The sequence below is a fragment of the Serinus canaria genome, chromosome 23, assembly GCF_022539315.1.
Source record: "Serinus canaria isolate serCan28SL12 chromosome 23, serCan2020, whole genome shotgun sequence".
Classification (NCBI taxonomy): domain Eukaryota; kingdom Metazoa; phylum Chordata; class Aves; order Passeriformes; family Fringillidae; genus Serinus; species Serinus canaria.
This window is the reverse complement of record NC_066336.1, coordinates 2090723-2105868: the sequence shown is the minus strand read 5'-3', so window position 1 is coordinate 2105868 and position 15146 is coordinate 2090723. Positions and strand designations below refer to the sequence as shown.

Below are 15146 nucleotides of genomic sequence, written 5' to 3'. Positions count from 1 at the left end.
AACAGAAGCCAAGTGCTTTTGTTCTTACAGAGCAGTGTGACACCCAAAGGACTGTGCCTGGCAGCAGGCATGCACTAATCAATAGCTCCTGCCATTTCCAAGGAAAACTTGAAAAAAGGAGCAGAACACAGCGTTCCCTTGATTTGTCAGATTTTATCATACAGGCTCACCAATGGCTCCAATTCTAGCAAAAGGCAAATAGTCAGAGCTGACCCAATGATGCTCTGAGGTATGAGATTAATTTCTCGGGGATCAGCTATTGTACAGGACTCTGCACAGAAGTATTGTCTATGTCCTTGTGAAATGAATGTTATGTTTTCTGGGAGTTTCATTCTGAAAAACCTCAGGGAGCACAGAACTAAAGCTGCAGGAAACACTACTGTGCTGATGGAAATTCCTCTACTCTGCTTCGAGGGGGAACTGCAGACACACCTGTGAATTTCTAAACTGCAAGAGAAATGAGCTCTGACAGAGGCTTTTAAAAGTGTTTATTGATGATTATTAGATGGAATGGCGGCGCAATAGTGCAAACCACTGTGCAATTGGGAGAACACTCCCTTCCCAGCTTTCACGTTTACTTTATTATAGACGAGACATGGAAGAAGGATTAAATACAAAATGGGTCAGTATGCTGCATTTGCCACCCCCACTGGGCTTTGGACAGATTTCTGTTCCCTCAGTGCATGTCAGTTCAGAGCTACATTGAAGTGGGGAGTGCCTGCTTGTTCTGCCCAACCCTATCAGCTGGAACCAGCAATCCTTTTCATTTGCACACACACACATCCCCAGTCTGAAAATCCCAGCACTTCACTCAGCCAGTTTCTGCACTTTCTATTTCATAAAGAATTGAAAATACCCAATGTTCACGAACCACACATAATATTTACTAGAACACCACAAATGAGCTTCAAGAGCACTTTTTCAGAATCAAGAATTCTGCTAAAACTCTTCTTCTTTACTAGCTTGTAAACTTAGGTGCCCACTTCCTCATTTTTAAGTGTTTTTCCCCCTGGAAGCTTCTGAAAAGTTGGGAGTGAGCAGCTAAACCTTTTATATTTCGTGCTTGAGTCAGCATTGGAAGAGATTTATTTGTCCACTAGCAAGCGACCAGCTAGTTTGTCTAAGGAGATTGCACTGTTAGATTCTAAGTCAAAGAACATTCTGTCCTCAAATGATGCATTTTGTGAAAAAACAACCCCAACCACACCCAAAAAAATTAAGCTACACTGTTCTGAGTCTCAAGGCTAAACTGACCAGCATGTAGAGGTTCAAATCATCATCCACACATACCCTCCTTGCCTCTCAAATCTGTGACAACATCCTTTTCTTCAAGAGAATCTAGAACCACAGCCACTTGGAGACAATAAAACCATGGGGCAGATACTGGAGACTTTAGAAACTGCTGGATTTACATAATGTGACTTGGTGGTGGGCTGTCTTTGAATGCCATTCTCATTCCAGTCCAACAAAGTTACCTACACATACAGAATGTTGAAGTTGTGCAACTTGTCAGAAACAAGACATCTCCAATTATTGATCACACTTCAGCATACAGCTGGGACAGGGAAGAACACATTACAGAAAGCAAAACCACAAGATTTGAGTTACATAAAACAATATAATTTGTATATAAACTGATAAATACTGTCTCCATGGTTCACTAATTCCATATACTAGTTATCTGCACATTAGTTGCTAATATCTATTATTAGAAGTAGTTCCAACTTGTGCTCTCTCAGGGTGGTCAATTCATCTCCAAGACTAGTCAGCCTGTTTGCTCTGACAGAAAAAATCTCAGCTGTGATACTGGGTCCCATGGGAATATTTCATTTTGCCTTCCAGATAAGGAGTCCTATGATTATACAGACCACAGCAAGGCCAAGAATCAGGATACAGATCTTCTTCCGGGATTTCTTCTAATAAGAGAAGAGAAGAGAAGCCACTGACACCAGGAACACTTGAGGAAAAAGCAAGGCTACCATTCATGTTACTGACTTGGGTGAACAAGAGCACTTGGTACCCCCACAGTTACTTGAGAGAAGCAACCAGTGTAGTCTGAATTTTTTTACATGTTCCTTAAACTCACTGATTCAACAGGTGAATGGTTTTAATTTTAGGAGTGCAGCAGTCTAAGAGATGCAGCTGACTCAAAATGTGACAGGTTTTGCTTCTCTTAAGGAAAATAAAAGTCTCAGAGAAGGCCAAACCTTTCTAGCTGTTTAGATTTTTTCCTAATCAAACTCCTAAGCAGTTCTCACATACAATCTCCCCTTGGCCACTTGGGCTTGGTGTTGCTTTCTACAATTGAAATGATTTCATGTACAGTTACTGAAGCTGGATTTCACAGCTTTTCTCACTTTATTCATCACAGGAAACTACAGTCCATCCATATACACCAAATATTTTTAACTTGGCATCTAAGGATTTGAGGGTAGCTATATATAACCACTTCTTTCTCCATCCAGAAAAAAAAACCCACACTCAAAACATGCCCAACAGCTCCCAAACTGAGATTTATAAATACCTCAGAACTTTGGCAAGGAAGCCATGGAGAGAGAATTCTACTACAAGCTGCCAGATGGTAAAACCAACATTCCCAGCCTTGCACTCAACAGCATTGGAGTTTTACTGCCTTCCAGTACCTCCCACTTAACAGCTTGGAAGAGTCCAGTATTTTCTTGTCTAAGTCCCAGCAGTATTGGGACTGCCTAAAGCAGAACCTTAGACCACTGCACTCCTTACCCCTTCACAGAAGCTGGACCTAAAGGGACAAGGATGGTGAAAGGAACCTACAGAAAACACTGGCTACCATACAGCAGTGAGAACCACTGCAAGAGGTTTGATGGGACAGGGAGCACAGACTTTGGGATAGAAACTCAGCAGCTGGACAGGAGTGTTGCAAATCCTGGCCACCAGAAATTACCAGAGTCTGGGCACGGATTTTTGCATGTCAGAGTGCTGGCTGATATGTTTACAAGTTGGATACAATATCAGAATTTGTTCTTGTTTTTCTACTAACTCCTAACAACAACAAAGACAGGTAAACAGGCTTGCAGAGTGTGGAGTGCCAGACTCTTTCTACTCTTTTACTCTCAAGCAGAAGGTGAATTCTACCATGTTTTTGACTCAAGTGCTTTATATACTCCTTGCAGGCAATTTTGAATGAGTGCCAGCTTGCATGAGCTGGTTTTAATAACTACTCTGGTGTGCTGCAGTCCTCAGTGTCTTTGCCTGTTTCATTAGTGCTCAACCATCCACTGACAATCAAGCAGGCACACAGAATTTACCTGATAATAGGCAGCTCTCTGTAACTGCTCACTGGCTCTTTCCACATGGACTTCTGCACTTTCCACATTTGCCTCTATGCTATCTATGGAAAAAACAGAATTCATTGCAAAATATTTCAGAGCTTCAGTGTTTAAAAATTATAGCCAGAAATACAATACTTTTAATGCAAAATACTGAAAAATTTAATCCATGTAACTGGCAAAACATGTAACTGAATCAAGAAAAACTTTATTGTCCAAATGCACTTACCAATCATATCTCCTTGGTCATGAATCATCATGGCTAAATCCTTAAATATCTGATTGACATCCAAAATATCTGCCTGAAGACAACAGTTTAACAAGTTACAATGAACACTGGGTACAATACTTTCTAATCCTCACTCTTAGTAACTCTTCTGACCATCACTCAAAGGGTCAGAATAGGCACCAGCATTCACTGACTTGATGTTACCAACTGTGCAATTTGGGATGAACATGAGAGCCTACAATGCTCCAGCTACTGAATATTTGTTTCATCACACCAGCAATTAGCACAGCATGAACACTATAACTTGAGTTGCTCCTGCCATATCTGAAGGATCACCAGTCAACACTGAGGGAAAATATAACTCCTTCAGATTATCTTGGCATCAACCCTCTCTAGGAGGAACTCTATTCCTCCACCATCAGCTCTCCTCAGCCCATCCCATAATTATCCTTTAATTTATCTCCTAGTGCTGTTAACTGTGCAGGATTGATTGGTCACCTCTAATTGCCTGATTGCAGTTTCTCTTTCTTTAATGAGTTCAAGGTCCTGTTCAGTTATTGCCACATCTTCTTCCTGAGACTGCATCTGATTCCAATCTTCCCCACTGGAAAGAGAGGGAAAGTCAGTGTCTCTCTGAGCATAGGTACTTCCATGCTGCATTTTGTGGCAAAACGAGTTAAAGCTGAAGAGTTTCCTACAGAACAACCCCCAGGTTCTTGGCCCTGTCACTGTGTACAAGGACAGGACTAATTTGTGACAACAGTCACAAACTGAGCAACTCTAAAAGGGACAGATCAGGCAGTGTGAAGGCACTGGAAAGCAGTTCCATGCATAGCACACTCTGTTTAGAATATAACAGTTAGCTATAGCATTTCAGCAGAAACTGCCTATTTCAGTTCTGTTTTTTTTTAAATACCTCTACCTTCCCTGCTTCTTACCATCTCTCCAAAAGGGAGAAATCAGGGTGAAAGTTCTGATAGAGAGCAGCCTGCAAGCACATTTACAGAACAGAAGAACACCTGAAAAACATCTGGATTCAAAGACTCTTGCCCATCTGGCATTTGGAGATAAGACTAAAGTGTTTTAGTATTTTAATTGATTAGTCTAGTAGGAACTTTGAATTAAATTACACACCAAAAGAGATATTAAAACTCAAGTAACTCTGCATCCCAGTCTACCTCTCTCTTGATGAGCTGGTTCTTCACAACTGCTGCAGAAGTTACAACAATTAGAGTGGAGCCAGCATTTATAACACAAAGCCCCCTCTATGTTCAGCTTAGAATGTTCTTCCAGGGCAACATCTCCATCTTTTCAATAGAGAAGTGTGCCACAAAACATTGTATCAGTCCAGTGTTTGGTACAACACTAAATAGTAAGCTTTAAAGTCTTAAAAGTGCCTAAAGAAATGAAAATAAACTCCATGAATAGGTCAGACACAGCTGACCATTCCAGTAGTTCAGCTCTGAGATGACCATAGGGTTTGCAGATCTCAAAAGCAGAAATTTCTGACACATAGCACACAAAACAGCTTTGACTGTGGAATAGCTGCTGTGTGCCATCATCTCTTATCTCTGGGTCCCAGTGAGTGTGCAAACCCATCCCAGCAGCTGCAGAACTGAACAGCTGGGGTTTCAACCCTGGCTCAGAGGGAAAGCCCAGGGCTAACAAAGGGACACACAGCAAGCAGCTGAGCAGATGAAGGGCACTTTGCAGAGGGAGGATGAGACAGGTAGGCAAGGTGTCTTGATTCAGAAAGTGAAAGGATTTACACAGACAGGGCCAACAGATTTCAGCCTAGTTGAGAGATTAATCACAGATACTTCTGGAGGGGCTCAGGCTCTCTTTACCACACTGCAGAGTTGATGGAACATTCTACAAAGCCATCTACCACACAGGCACACTGCTACTGCAGGAGCAGTACAACTGTCTGACAGGTGACAGCAATGCTGCCTTGTGCACATTCCAGGATTAGCTTGCCAGTGCACAATGTCCAGGACTTCTGAATTTTAGGCAGCCTCATGTGCTATTCTGCTGTAGCTCCAACTGGGCTGCTAGAGAACATCCAAACCCATGATGATTTAAATATGTGGACAGAGTCACAGTGAGTGAAATCCTGTTTGGTGATCTTGTGTTTACAGGCCAGAAGACCAGGAGCTCCAGCTGCCACATCCTAAGGGCACTACTATTCCCCTCAGGGTAGTAATCACACAATCTGTACTTAGAGAGGATAAGATACTGTCATATGCAGTATTTATAGAGTAGATTACATGTGCTATAATAGTTGCTTTTCAACTCTTTTTGCTTTGCATTCAGCCTGCAGAGCCTGGCCCAAGTTACAGTAATATATCACACCATAAAAACTTCAGTTATATGCAGTGAAAACCTCAAGAATACAAGAAGTTATTACCTATCAAAGGAAACAAGCTGCTCTTCTCTGAACCGCTCATCAGCCTGGAAGAGATAAATGAGTCACCACTCTCACACACTACCAGGACCATGCACAAAATCACCAGCAGTATCCTGAAGACCAAGGCACATCCTGTCCAGAGAGCTCCTGGAAAATGCCTCTGTCACTGCAGCCCTCAGATTTAACTCAGGTTATGTAAGATTAGTTTTAGCTTCATCTTTAGATTTAATTTTTAGATTCAGATTACAAATCAGAGGTAACTGAATGATCAAAAGCAGCCAGTCCATGTTCTTGGATCAGCTGTCAATGTTTGTAACCTCGTTCCCCAACATGAAACAAAAATTTAAGAGCACAATTCACTGGATAAATGTGTTCCCTTGCAGAAATTAAGAAGCAAAAATTTAAGAGCATAATTCAATGGATAAATGTGCTTCCTTGCAGAAATTAGGAATGCATACCTAGCAGAAAGCCCTGAGGCAAGAGGGGAAAAATACTTTCATTGGTCATTTTATTATGAATTCTTAGGAGCCACAAGGGTGTGTCAAAACATAACAGTGAACATACATTGGAGATATTAGCAGGACAGAAATTATAAAAATATAAAGCAACACAGTGTGAGATTTGAAATATAATTTAAGGTGTGGTAAGCTTCATTCTGAAGTCTGAAATTTCATAGCATTAGGGCTGACATGAAGTGAAGAGCAGCCTGCAATACTTTGCTCTTCACTATGCTTTGACTCCTCATCTCATCTGCAACATTTGCAACTACCAGGATTCCTTCCCTCCTCTACACTGACACTGGAGCACACTGAAAAAAGAAATTAATTCCAACATCTGGAATGGAAAACTACTGCACCAAGGCCTCAGCTTCACTCAGTAAGGTGTCAGTAAACAGGTAGGAGGTTGGAAGGCAGGTACAAGACCTCTCAGAAGATTCCCAGTTCAGTGTTTCACTCCAAAATTCCCATAAATACTTACAGAAATACGGGAGCCAGCTCTTGCCCTTGCTACAGTCTCTTTTTCCTTCTCTGACACTCGTCTCTGCACTGCCTGGAAATTGTTTAAGGCTGTGGAGAAGTCATTCATTAATCGTTCTTTCTGAAGCCTCTGTTGGCGCTGAGGAATCAAACACAAACAAGAGTTCAGACATTCCCATTCATTCCAAAGTGACTGCCAGACTCTTAAAACACCATCACAACAACAACAAAGAACTGGCACTCAGTGATCTTGTGGTGCCAGTGGTCAGAACTAGAACCCACCATCTTTTAATTCCTTACACCCGTGCTCCATGCCTTGCCAACTGCAGACAGCTTTGTGCAACAAGGCTCTCCAATTTTAATCTAGTTTTAAAGTCTGAGTACACCATTACTTTTATTCTAATTACATTCCAGCAATTCACCATATTTAACTACATACCTTTCAGTTCCCTGCAATGCCTTTTCCCTCCATTCCTTCACTTAGCAAACCTCCCAGTACTTAACAAAATACACACAAATTCACACTTAAATCAGAAAAACAGGAAGCCCCACCCTTCCAGAACTAATGATAACACCCACTGTCCCAGTCTCCTAAATGGTCTCTCCCAACCATGCCACACCACAAGCCTGTTGTTTTCAGATCAGATAACATCCTAAGTCCTGATAAGCATTTCAGTTTATCTTTTTTCCAAATACATTAGCTGCAATAATCCTTTTCATCCTCATTTCACAATGTCAATTTATTTCGCTTCCACGGGACATCTCCTTTGAGTGCTGTGACATTCAGTAAATGGGAAATAAGAAATTGTGGAAAAGCTTGTCCCAAGGACAACATTAGGTCAGTTTTTATGTTTTCTGATTGAGAGATTTGCAACAACTGCCTCAAATTATGGGATTTCCAGGACTGCAATCCTGCAATGAGCTTGTACCAATTCAACAATAATTTAAAGGAAAAAACCCATTTTCAATGATATTTTTTCTATAACAAGCCACTACAGCAGCCTCCTAATACACTGAGGTTTCCATCTGAACCCTCTGGAAGCAACAACCCTTCTTCCAGAGCAGATCCTCAGCATGCTGACTCCAGCTTCTGCAGATTTTGACTGAATTTTCCCTGGGCTGCATTCAGTGAGATGCACATGACAGGATTTTGTTCATCACAGAAGATTAACTGAAAAATATTTGCTGAACAAACCATCAAAGCACAGCCATGCTTCCAACTGGCATATAAACCTTCAATGCAGAATTAGACCAAGACAACATCTGCTGACCCACATCCCCAGATCATCCTACAACTGTCACCAACATGTTTTATGAAAAATCTTTTCTTTAGGATTTTTCCTCTTGAGAAGCTGAGAGGCCTCAAGAACAAACTGTAAACAAAGATTCTCTGCTGCTGTGGGATGCAGCAGGTGGGTCTGGGATTGGTCTCTGTGGTTGTTTCTCATTAATGGCCCATCCCAGTCCGGCTGTCCAGACTGTCTGGGTCACAGACAAACCTTTGTTATTCATTCCTTTTCTATTCTTAGCCAGCCTTCTGATGAAATCTTTTCTTTTAGTATAGTTTTTAATATAATATATATCATAAAATAATAAATCAAGCCTTCTGAACATAAAGTCAACTTTCTTGTCTCTTCCCTCATCCTGGGACCCCTGAAAACACCATCACAGAAAAATATTTGCTGAACAAACCAGCAAAGCACAGCCACACTTCCAAGTGCCGTATAAACCTTCAATGCAGAATTGGACCAAGACAACATCTGCTGACCCACATCCCCAGATCATCCTACAACAGCACCCCAAAAGCAGGCAGGGGTGAATTGACACTAGCAGCAGAGGACTGTCCCTTCCCTTTCCCACAGGGAGCAGGAACTACTATTTGGTAAGAGAAAATCAGAATCTTTGCCTCATCATATTTTCCTTTACTCAAATATAAGCACAGTGAGTCAGCTTCTCCCCCTCCACCACTAATAAATCACATGCAAGGGAAAGCTTTCTGGCATGCTCACATTTCATACTGACAGGCATTTCACTCTGAATTCTTATCCTAAATCACTGCCTTGCACCACCAGGCACCTTGTAAACAAGATTATTTTTCAGAAATTTACTCAGAAAATCACAATTGCATATTGAGTTCTCCCCACACATTTAGGGCCTCTTATTCTCATGTGGGGAAATTTTATACCTATTTGCTCCTGGGAAACATGGATTTCCCAGTGTCATGTAAGCAGCCAGGATGCAGCCAGCTTAATGAGTTTCTGTACTTCACCATCATCCTTCATTGCAAAAGGCTGCTGTCTCTTCAGCTGTGCCACTTCAGGCTTTGTGACATTGTGGTCTACCCTAGTTTCATGAAATGAGTGATCTAGAAATATTCCAGAATGTTCTGCCTGCCTACCTGTTCAGAAGCAGACAGGGGAAGTGGCAGAGACCCCAGCTCCTTTAGGTATTCATTGGTCTCTTTGGCGAGGCGGTTTGCAGAGTGCTGCAGCTGTTGTCTGAAACAGAAGTTCAAAAGCAGTTACACAAGATCCACCTAAAAAGCAGCCACTGAGCCTTTTAGCATCCAGAATGATGACTAAATAGGGGTTCTGAGATCACACAGCTTTACAATAGTTTTTTTCAACTTAAAGGATCAGAGACGTACTTTTCTTTTTAACATCAACTTGACTCTGGACGACATTTTTAGAAAAAGATTCAAATAATTTCTTTGCTCCCTGCTAACTAGTGTAATGCAGTAGCTTAAAAATAACCTTCCTCTCCAATGGCATAAGAGAGAAACAACTTTATTCAGAGAACATAATCCCACTTTTAGGGTGAATTCCTTGTGGTACCAATTAGTAACTAACTCTTCACTTGACAACCACCAATTCCATTGGTTACATTTGATAAAAGTACAGGGACTCTGATATTAAATTCTTCATTTTTGTAGAAAACAGCGATTAGAAAGAAGAGCAATCCAGCTTCAGGAATTGCAATGCTTTCCCTTAAGCCTTTAAGTTTTCCAACAACACTGCAAAATGAAGCTATTGTTGTGAAGAATCCAATACAATTATATAAATCCTATACTGTAAATTAGGAAAAAAAAATACTAAAACCAGAAGCAATTTCTTTTGCATTCAACGGGTACAAGATGCTTAAGTGAAAGTCACTTTCTTGGCCCAATGGACACACAAATCAGGGCATGCAGGCTCCACTATTGTATAAGCTGTATAAGTAAACTAAAAACACCATCCATATATTTTGGCAAGTTGGTATGGCAGATGATAATTTGTGGGGTGCAGCCACTCTCACCCCACAGAGGAGAGATTATGCAGTGATGTTCAATGGGAAGGCATTTGTTTGGTCACCAGTGATTAATTCTTTAATCTACTGATTAAATAGAGATTGAGTCAACTGAGCAGCTCAAGGAAACAAATCCCTTTCTCTCCCAACTGGACTCTGATCTCATCCTTCAGATGTGGTATGTCTATCTTTCACCACAAGTCATGTACTTATCCAAAAATCACTATTATCAAAACCAGGATAATTGTGCATTCAGAGATTCAAGGTACTGTCACGTGGAAGAATGTACTTTTAAGTTTTCTTTGATGACCTCAGAAATTATTCTTTCCATAACATGCTATTTATGTTCCTTAAGTTTGCAAGGTGCACAGACACAGAGAACCCCTGTACAGTCTCCCCAGGGGTCAGTTTGAATTACACCTGTTTAAATGTCTTCTACATCGTCCCCCACTGGCATATTATTTTTGTGAAATGACATGTGACATTTTGTCTGCCATATACTGATTAAATCCATCTGTACTACAATCTACTTCTTCTCCAGTTATGGGGCTCCCTGTTTCTCCTTACTGGTGTCATGGGAGCACCAAATACCTGGTATGGCATTCATTTCTTCTGAAGCTAGTATGACTGCTCCTCACAGGACAGCTAATGCTAATGCATGGCTGAGGTACTACTACTTTTAAAAGAAAATATTAAAAAATTATATAGAAGAACAATATAGGAAGAACTGTTCCTACCCAGCAGTTTTGAATGGCTCCTCCAGTGTCCTGCAGAAATACCTTAATTTTTCCAGTAAACTATTTAATGCAGTTAGTAATTCTGGGTTTGCAGGACTGTATTAAATCTATCTAATAAAGCACCTCCCCAAAGCAAGTAACTCACTATCCCTAAGAACACAGACAGAAATGAAAGAACATCTATATCAATGTTTGCTCATTTAATACTCACAAATTTTCCTGAAGCTTGCTGGAATCCTGCTTGGTTCCCAGCTGGCTCATTAAATTCTTTATTTGAGCAGCTGAGGATAAAGAGATCACAAGATGAGTTAGTAAGATAAGTTCAAACATTTTATTCCTTCTTGAATGTATTCTTTTAGCTTCCCCCAAAAGAAAGCTAAAAGCTAAATTTGTTTCAGTATCTGACATAACCTAGTAAGGCAATGCTTATATTCTTTGCTTTAAATATATACAAGTATCTTATGGGTGGATGGCAAGAGGATGGAGCCAGACTCCTCTCACTGGAGCCCAGAGACAGGACACAGGACAACAGCCACAACAGAAACACAGGCAGTTCCATCCAAATATGATGAAAAATTCATTTGCTGAGAGGTAGACAGAGCCCTGGAACAGGCTGCTCACAGAAGCTGTGGAGTCTCCTTCCCTAGAGATATTCAAACCTGCTCAGGGGAACCTGCTTTAGCAGGGGCTGGCCAGATGAACTCCAGAGGTCCCTTCCAAACCCAACAGTTCTGGGGTTCTGTGAAATGCAAAGTGTATTTTAAACATCCCCACCTATACATGATCCAGCCTAGCAAACTAACTTTCAGACAAGAAAGTGACAGTGAGGCACAGATGCCCTCAAGAGAAGTCAGTGGAGCTGAGAGCTTGTGCACTCCTTTTCCTCAGCCTTTTTAGACCAACTAACAGAGCTGTTTCTACCAGCCTTCTATTTCAGTATTTCAGGCTATCACTGCTGCAGAAAAACTTCATTATGCTGTGTTGCCAATTTTACATTATTTTTAAGCTACTTCACTTATTAGTGCTCTGTTAAAAAAAAATTAAAAGAAAATGCCAATTGTTGCTATTAGCTTCAAAACTCCCCACCCAGACCTGATTTTTTCTACTCATGACAGTCCAAAGCTTTCACAATGCTGGCACAAACAATCTTTACAGAACAGATAGCAATGTGCACCTCACAGTTTGCCTTTGTCAATCTGAAATCATGCTGTAGCACAGAGAGGTATTTTAGACATCCTTCTTCCTTATCTCTGATGTTTTCCCACTATTTTCTTTGTGTAGGCACTCATGATCATGAAACCACACAATGAATCACATCCAACCATTAACTTACCTGAAAAGCAAGTACATTTTCTCTCCCCAATCTCTCTACCTTAGAATTCTTTTCTGACAGCTCAAGAAACTGATATTCTGCAGCAGCACAGATTTTATCATTACTGAAGTGCTGGGCTCAGCAGTACAAAGATTGATTGTCCCAAATCAATCATGAAATTTAAGCTATCTCATCATGCAGTGAGAGGCAAGACCAAGGAGGATCACCTAAATACAGTTCCACAGGCAACTGAATGGAACTGAATTATGCCACGATTTTAACAAGAGTTTCTTCCAATTCAGAGACACCCTCCTGTGTAACTTCTGCTTTCAGCCTGGAGTCTCTGCACTTGATTAAATGTGTTGCTGGAAAAGCATCAGATCCCTACAACGGCCACTTTTAAAGGGATGTCCAATGGCTTACAACAAGACAGCAATAGGAGTTAATCAGTAATTAGCCGGTAATTAGCTGTTACATCCACCAAGTGTATTCTCACCTAGAATTTCAGACTTCTATTAGGTTATACAGCGAGGAGTTGGTTGGCAACTCCTCATACACTGAGCTTGGCTTCCAGCAAGCAAGTCTGCACATATTTCACAGCTCTGTCAGACACAGGAAGGTCAGAAAAATTCATAGTCAAGCTGGTGACAAACGGCACAAGGACTGCACTCTGTGTGTGGCTGCTGAGGACTTGGCAAACAGCATTTGTGCCACAATGTCCAGACATTCTGTGACTTATTTCTCTCTGCATGGGGAGATTCTTGCACAGCCCCATTTCCAGGCCAGGCAGTGTCTGTCCTGCCCTGAGCAGGTTCAGCAGTTTGCTTTGCTTAGTTTATCTCAGCCAACAGCAACACAGTCTACACAAAATGAGAATAAAGTGTCTAGGAAATGAAAGGAAGAGGCTGGAGCTCTTTATTCTTTGGATAGTGGGTATGCACCAACACACAGAGCCCCTCAGTAAATAGCTTTCCATCTCCAAGCCCTTTAATTTCAGGCTGGAGAGCCTTCCACATACTCACTATCTGACAGCTAAGGTTTCTTGAAACACTTCAATCTCGCCTGTAGCTGCAAGTCTGCTACATTACCTGAGCAAACAACAGTTTTGCCAGCTAAGGCCACCAGTTTTCTGTACTTTTTGTGTGAAATGCTCACTCCACAGAGACTCCCCAAAGAAGTGAATAATACTCAGCTGTGCACAGTTTGCCTGCTGTTTCCCTTGTAGAGGAAGATGAAATGAGGACAGCCTTAAGGTTTCACTATATCTTCTTCTCTTGGCTTGAATGGAAGCTTTTATATAGTGTGCAATAAAGTTAACTACTGTAACATTAAGTCAGATGTTCTGTGTGTTCCCACCCACCTCGGTGAAACTGTAGGGCTATTTGTTTAACTTGAGATAGCAGTGCATGGAGATAGGATGGCTGCAGGTCATGAGACAGCAGAAGCCTGTCCTATGAGAGAGAGAAGCTGAGCTGCTTAGAACAGGAGGCTCAAAGAAATCTCGTGGAAGGAAGGAAGAAGGAGTGTAAAAGAAAAAATAAAAAGGGGGGAAAAGGGAAAGAAACCTCAACAAGCCATTCTATTTGGCAAACTTCAAAACAATTCAGCAATGTCTACACCAAGGAGAAATGAACATGACTGAGCAAAGCACTTTCAGTAACATAAATAGCTTTGTTTCATCAGAGAACTCACGAGCTTTCTGAGGACCCAACATGTTCAACTCATCTAGCATGGGCACCTGAACAATTAATGTCATTTTTAGCAAAGCCTGTATCCTTAGGATTACATCAAAGACTCCCCGGGATGTAACTGCTTTAAGGAGCAGCAACTCAGCAATCAGTACTGAGATTTCTAGGATTATCATACAATACCGGTAACTTTCTCTAATGACAACAAAGTGCAACACCGTGTCCTCAGGGACATCCTGCCCGGGAGCAGGACGCTGCCAGCACAGCGAGGGGGAACCGCACGTTCCCACGCCCACTGGAGATCCCTGGGACAGCAGCTGCTCCCAAACCCGGTGACACCCGGGGCTCCTGCTGCCCCCGGAGCCCCTCACTGCGGGCACCCGATGCCAGCGAGCGGCCCGAGGTGCCGGTGCCTTGGGGGAAGGGGAGGCTCGGTGACACGGACAGACACTGACCGAGAGCGCCCGCAGTGCTCACCCCGCCCTGCAGCCGGGCTGGGCATCACCGCGCCCGGTGCCTGCTGCGTGTGCCCAGCCCGGTGTGCCCGGCCCGGCACCGCTCCGGGGAGGCTCTGCCCAGCCCGGCTCCCACCGCACCCTCGCGCTACCGGCCCCGGGGCGCTGCCGGGGCGGGCCGCCCCCGTCCCTTCCCGGCCGCGCACTCACTGTACTGCGCAATGCGCTGCACGTTGCCGCTGCATGTCTGGATGATGCCGCCGAAGTCCCGGGGCGGCGGCGGCGGCGCCCCGGGGCCGCGGGGGTCCAGCGGCCCGTACGACATGGCCGGGCCGGAGCGAGCGCGGGCCCCGCTGACAGCGCCCGCCCGCCCCGCGCCTGCGCGGCCGCCGCGCCTGCGCGCTGGGGGCGGGCTGGGAGCGCGGGCGGTGTGAGGGCAGAGGGGGGCGGCCTGAGGGGCGGCGGAGGGTGCGAGCTCACCTGGAGCGTCATCCAGCCCCATCGTCCGCCCAGCACTGCCATTGCAACCTCTCAACCACTAAATCATCACCCACCGCCACATCCTGCCCAACATCCTGCCTCTTGAACACCTCCAGGAATGGTGACTCCACCATCTCCCTGGGCAGCCCAGTGCCTGACAGAAGGGTTTTTCTAAAATCTCATGTGAATCTCCACTGTCTCTGCTCAAGGCCATTTCCTCCTGTCCTCTCACTGCAGGCATAAGAGAAGATACCAGTACCCACCTCAT

General features: G+C 43.2%; 1 protein-coding gene across 1 annotated transcript; it reads right to left on the bottom strand.

The window, feature by feature from the left end:
* Positions 1–471: 471 nt before the first annotated feature.
* Positions 472–14770, bottom strand: STX12 (syntaxin 12). The gene is made up of 9 exons (XM_030232073.2): positions 14609–14770; positions 11155–11224; positions 9320–9419; positions 6923–7060; positions 5945–5988; positions 4036–4141; positions 3538–3610; positions 3288–3370; positions 472–1916 (listed from the first exon to the last, which is right to left on the bottom strand). The coding sequence occupies exons 1-9, from the start codon at positions 14721–14723 to the stop codon at positions 1827–1829; spliced, it is 819 nt and encodes a 272-aa protein (XP_030087933.2). The 5' UTR covers positions 14724–14770; the 3' UTR covers positions 472–1826.
* Between the last annotated feature and the right edge of the window lie 376 nt (positions 14771–15146).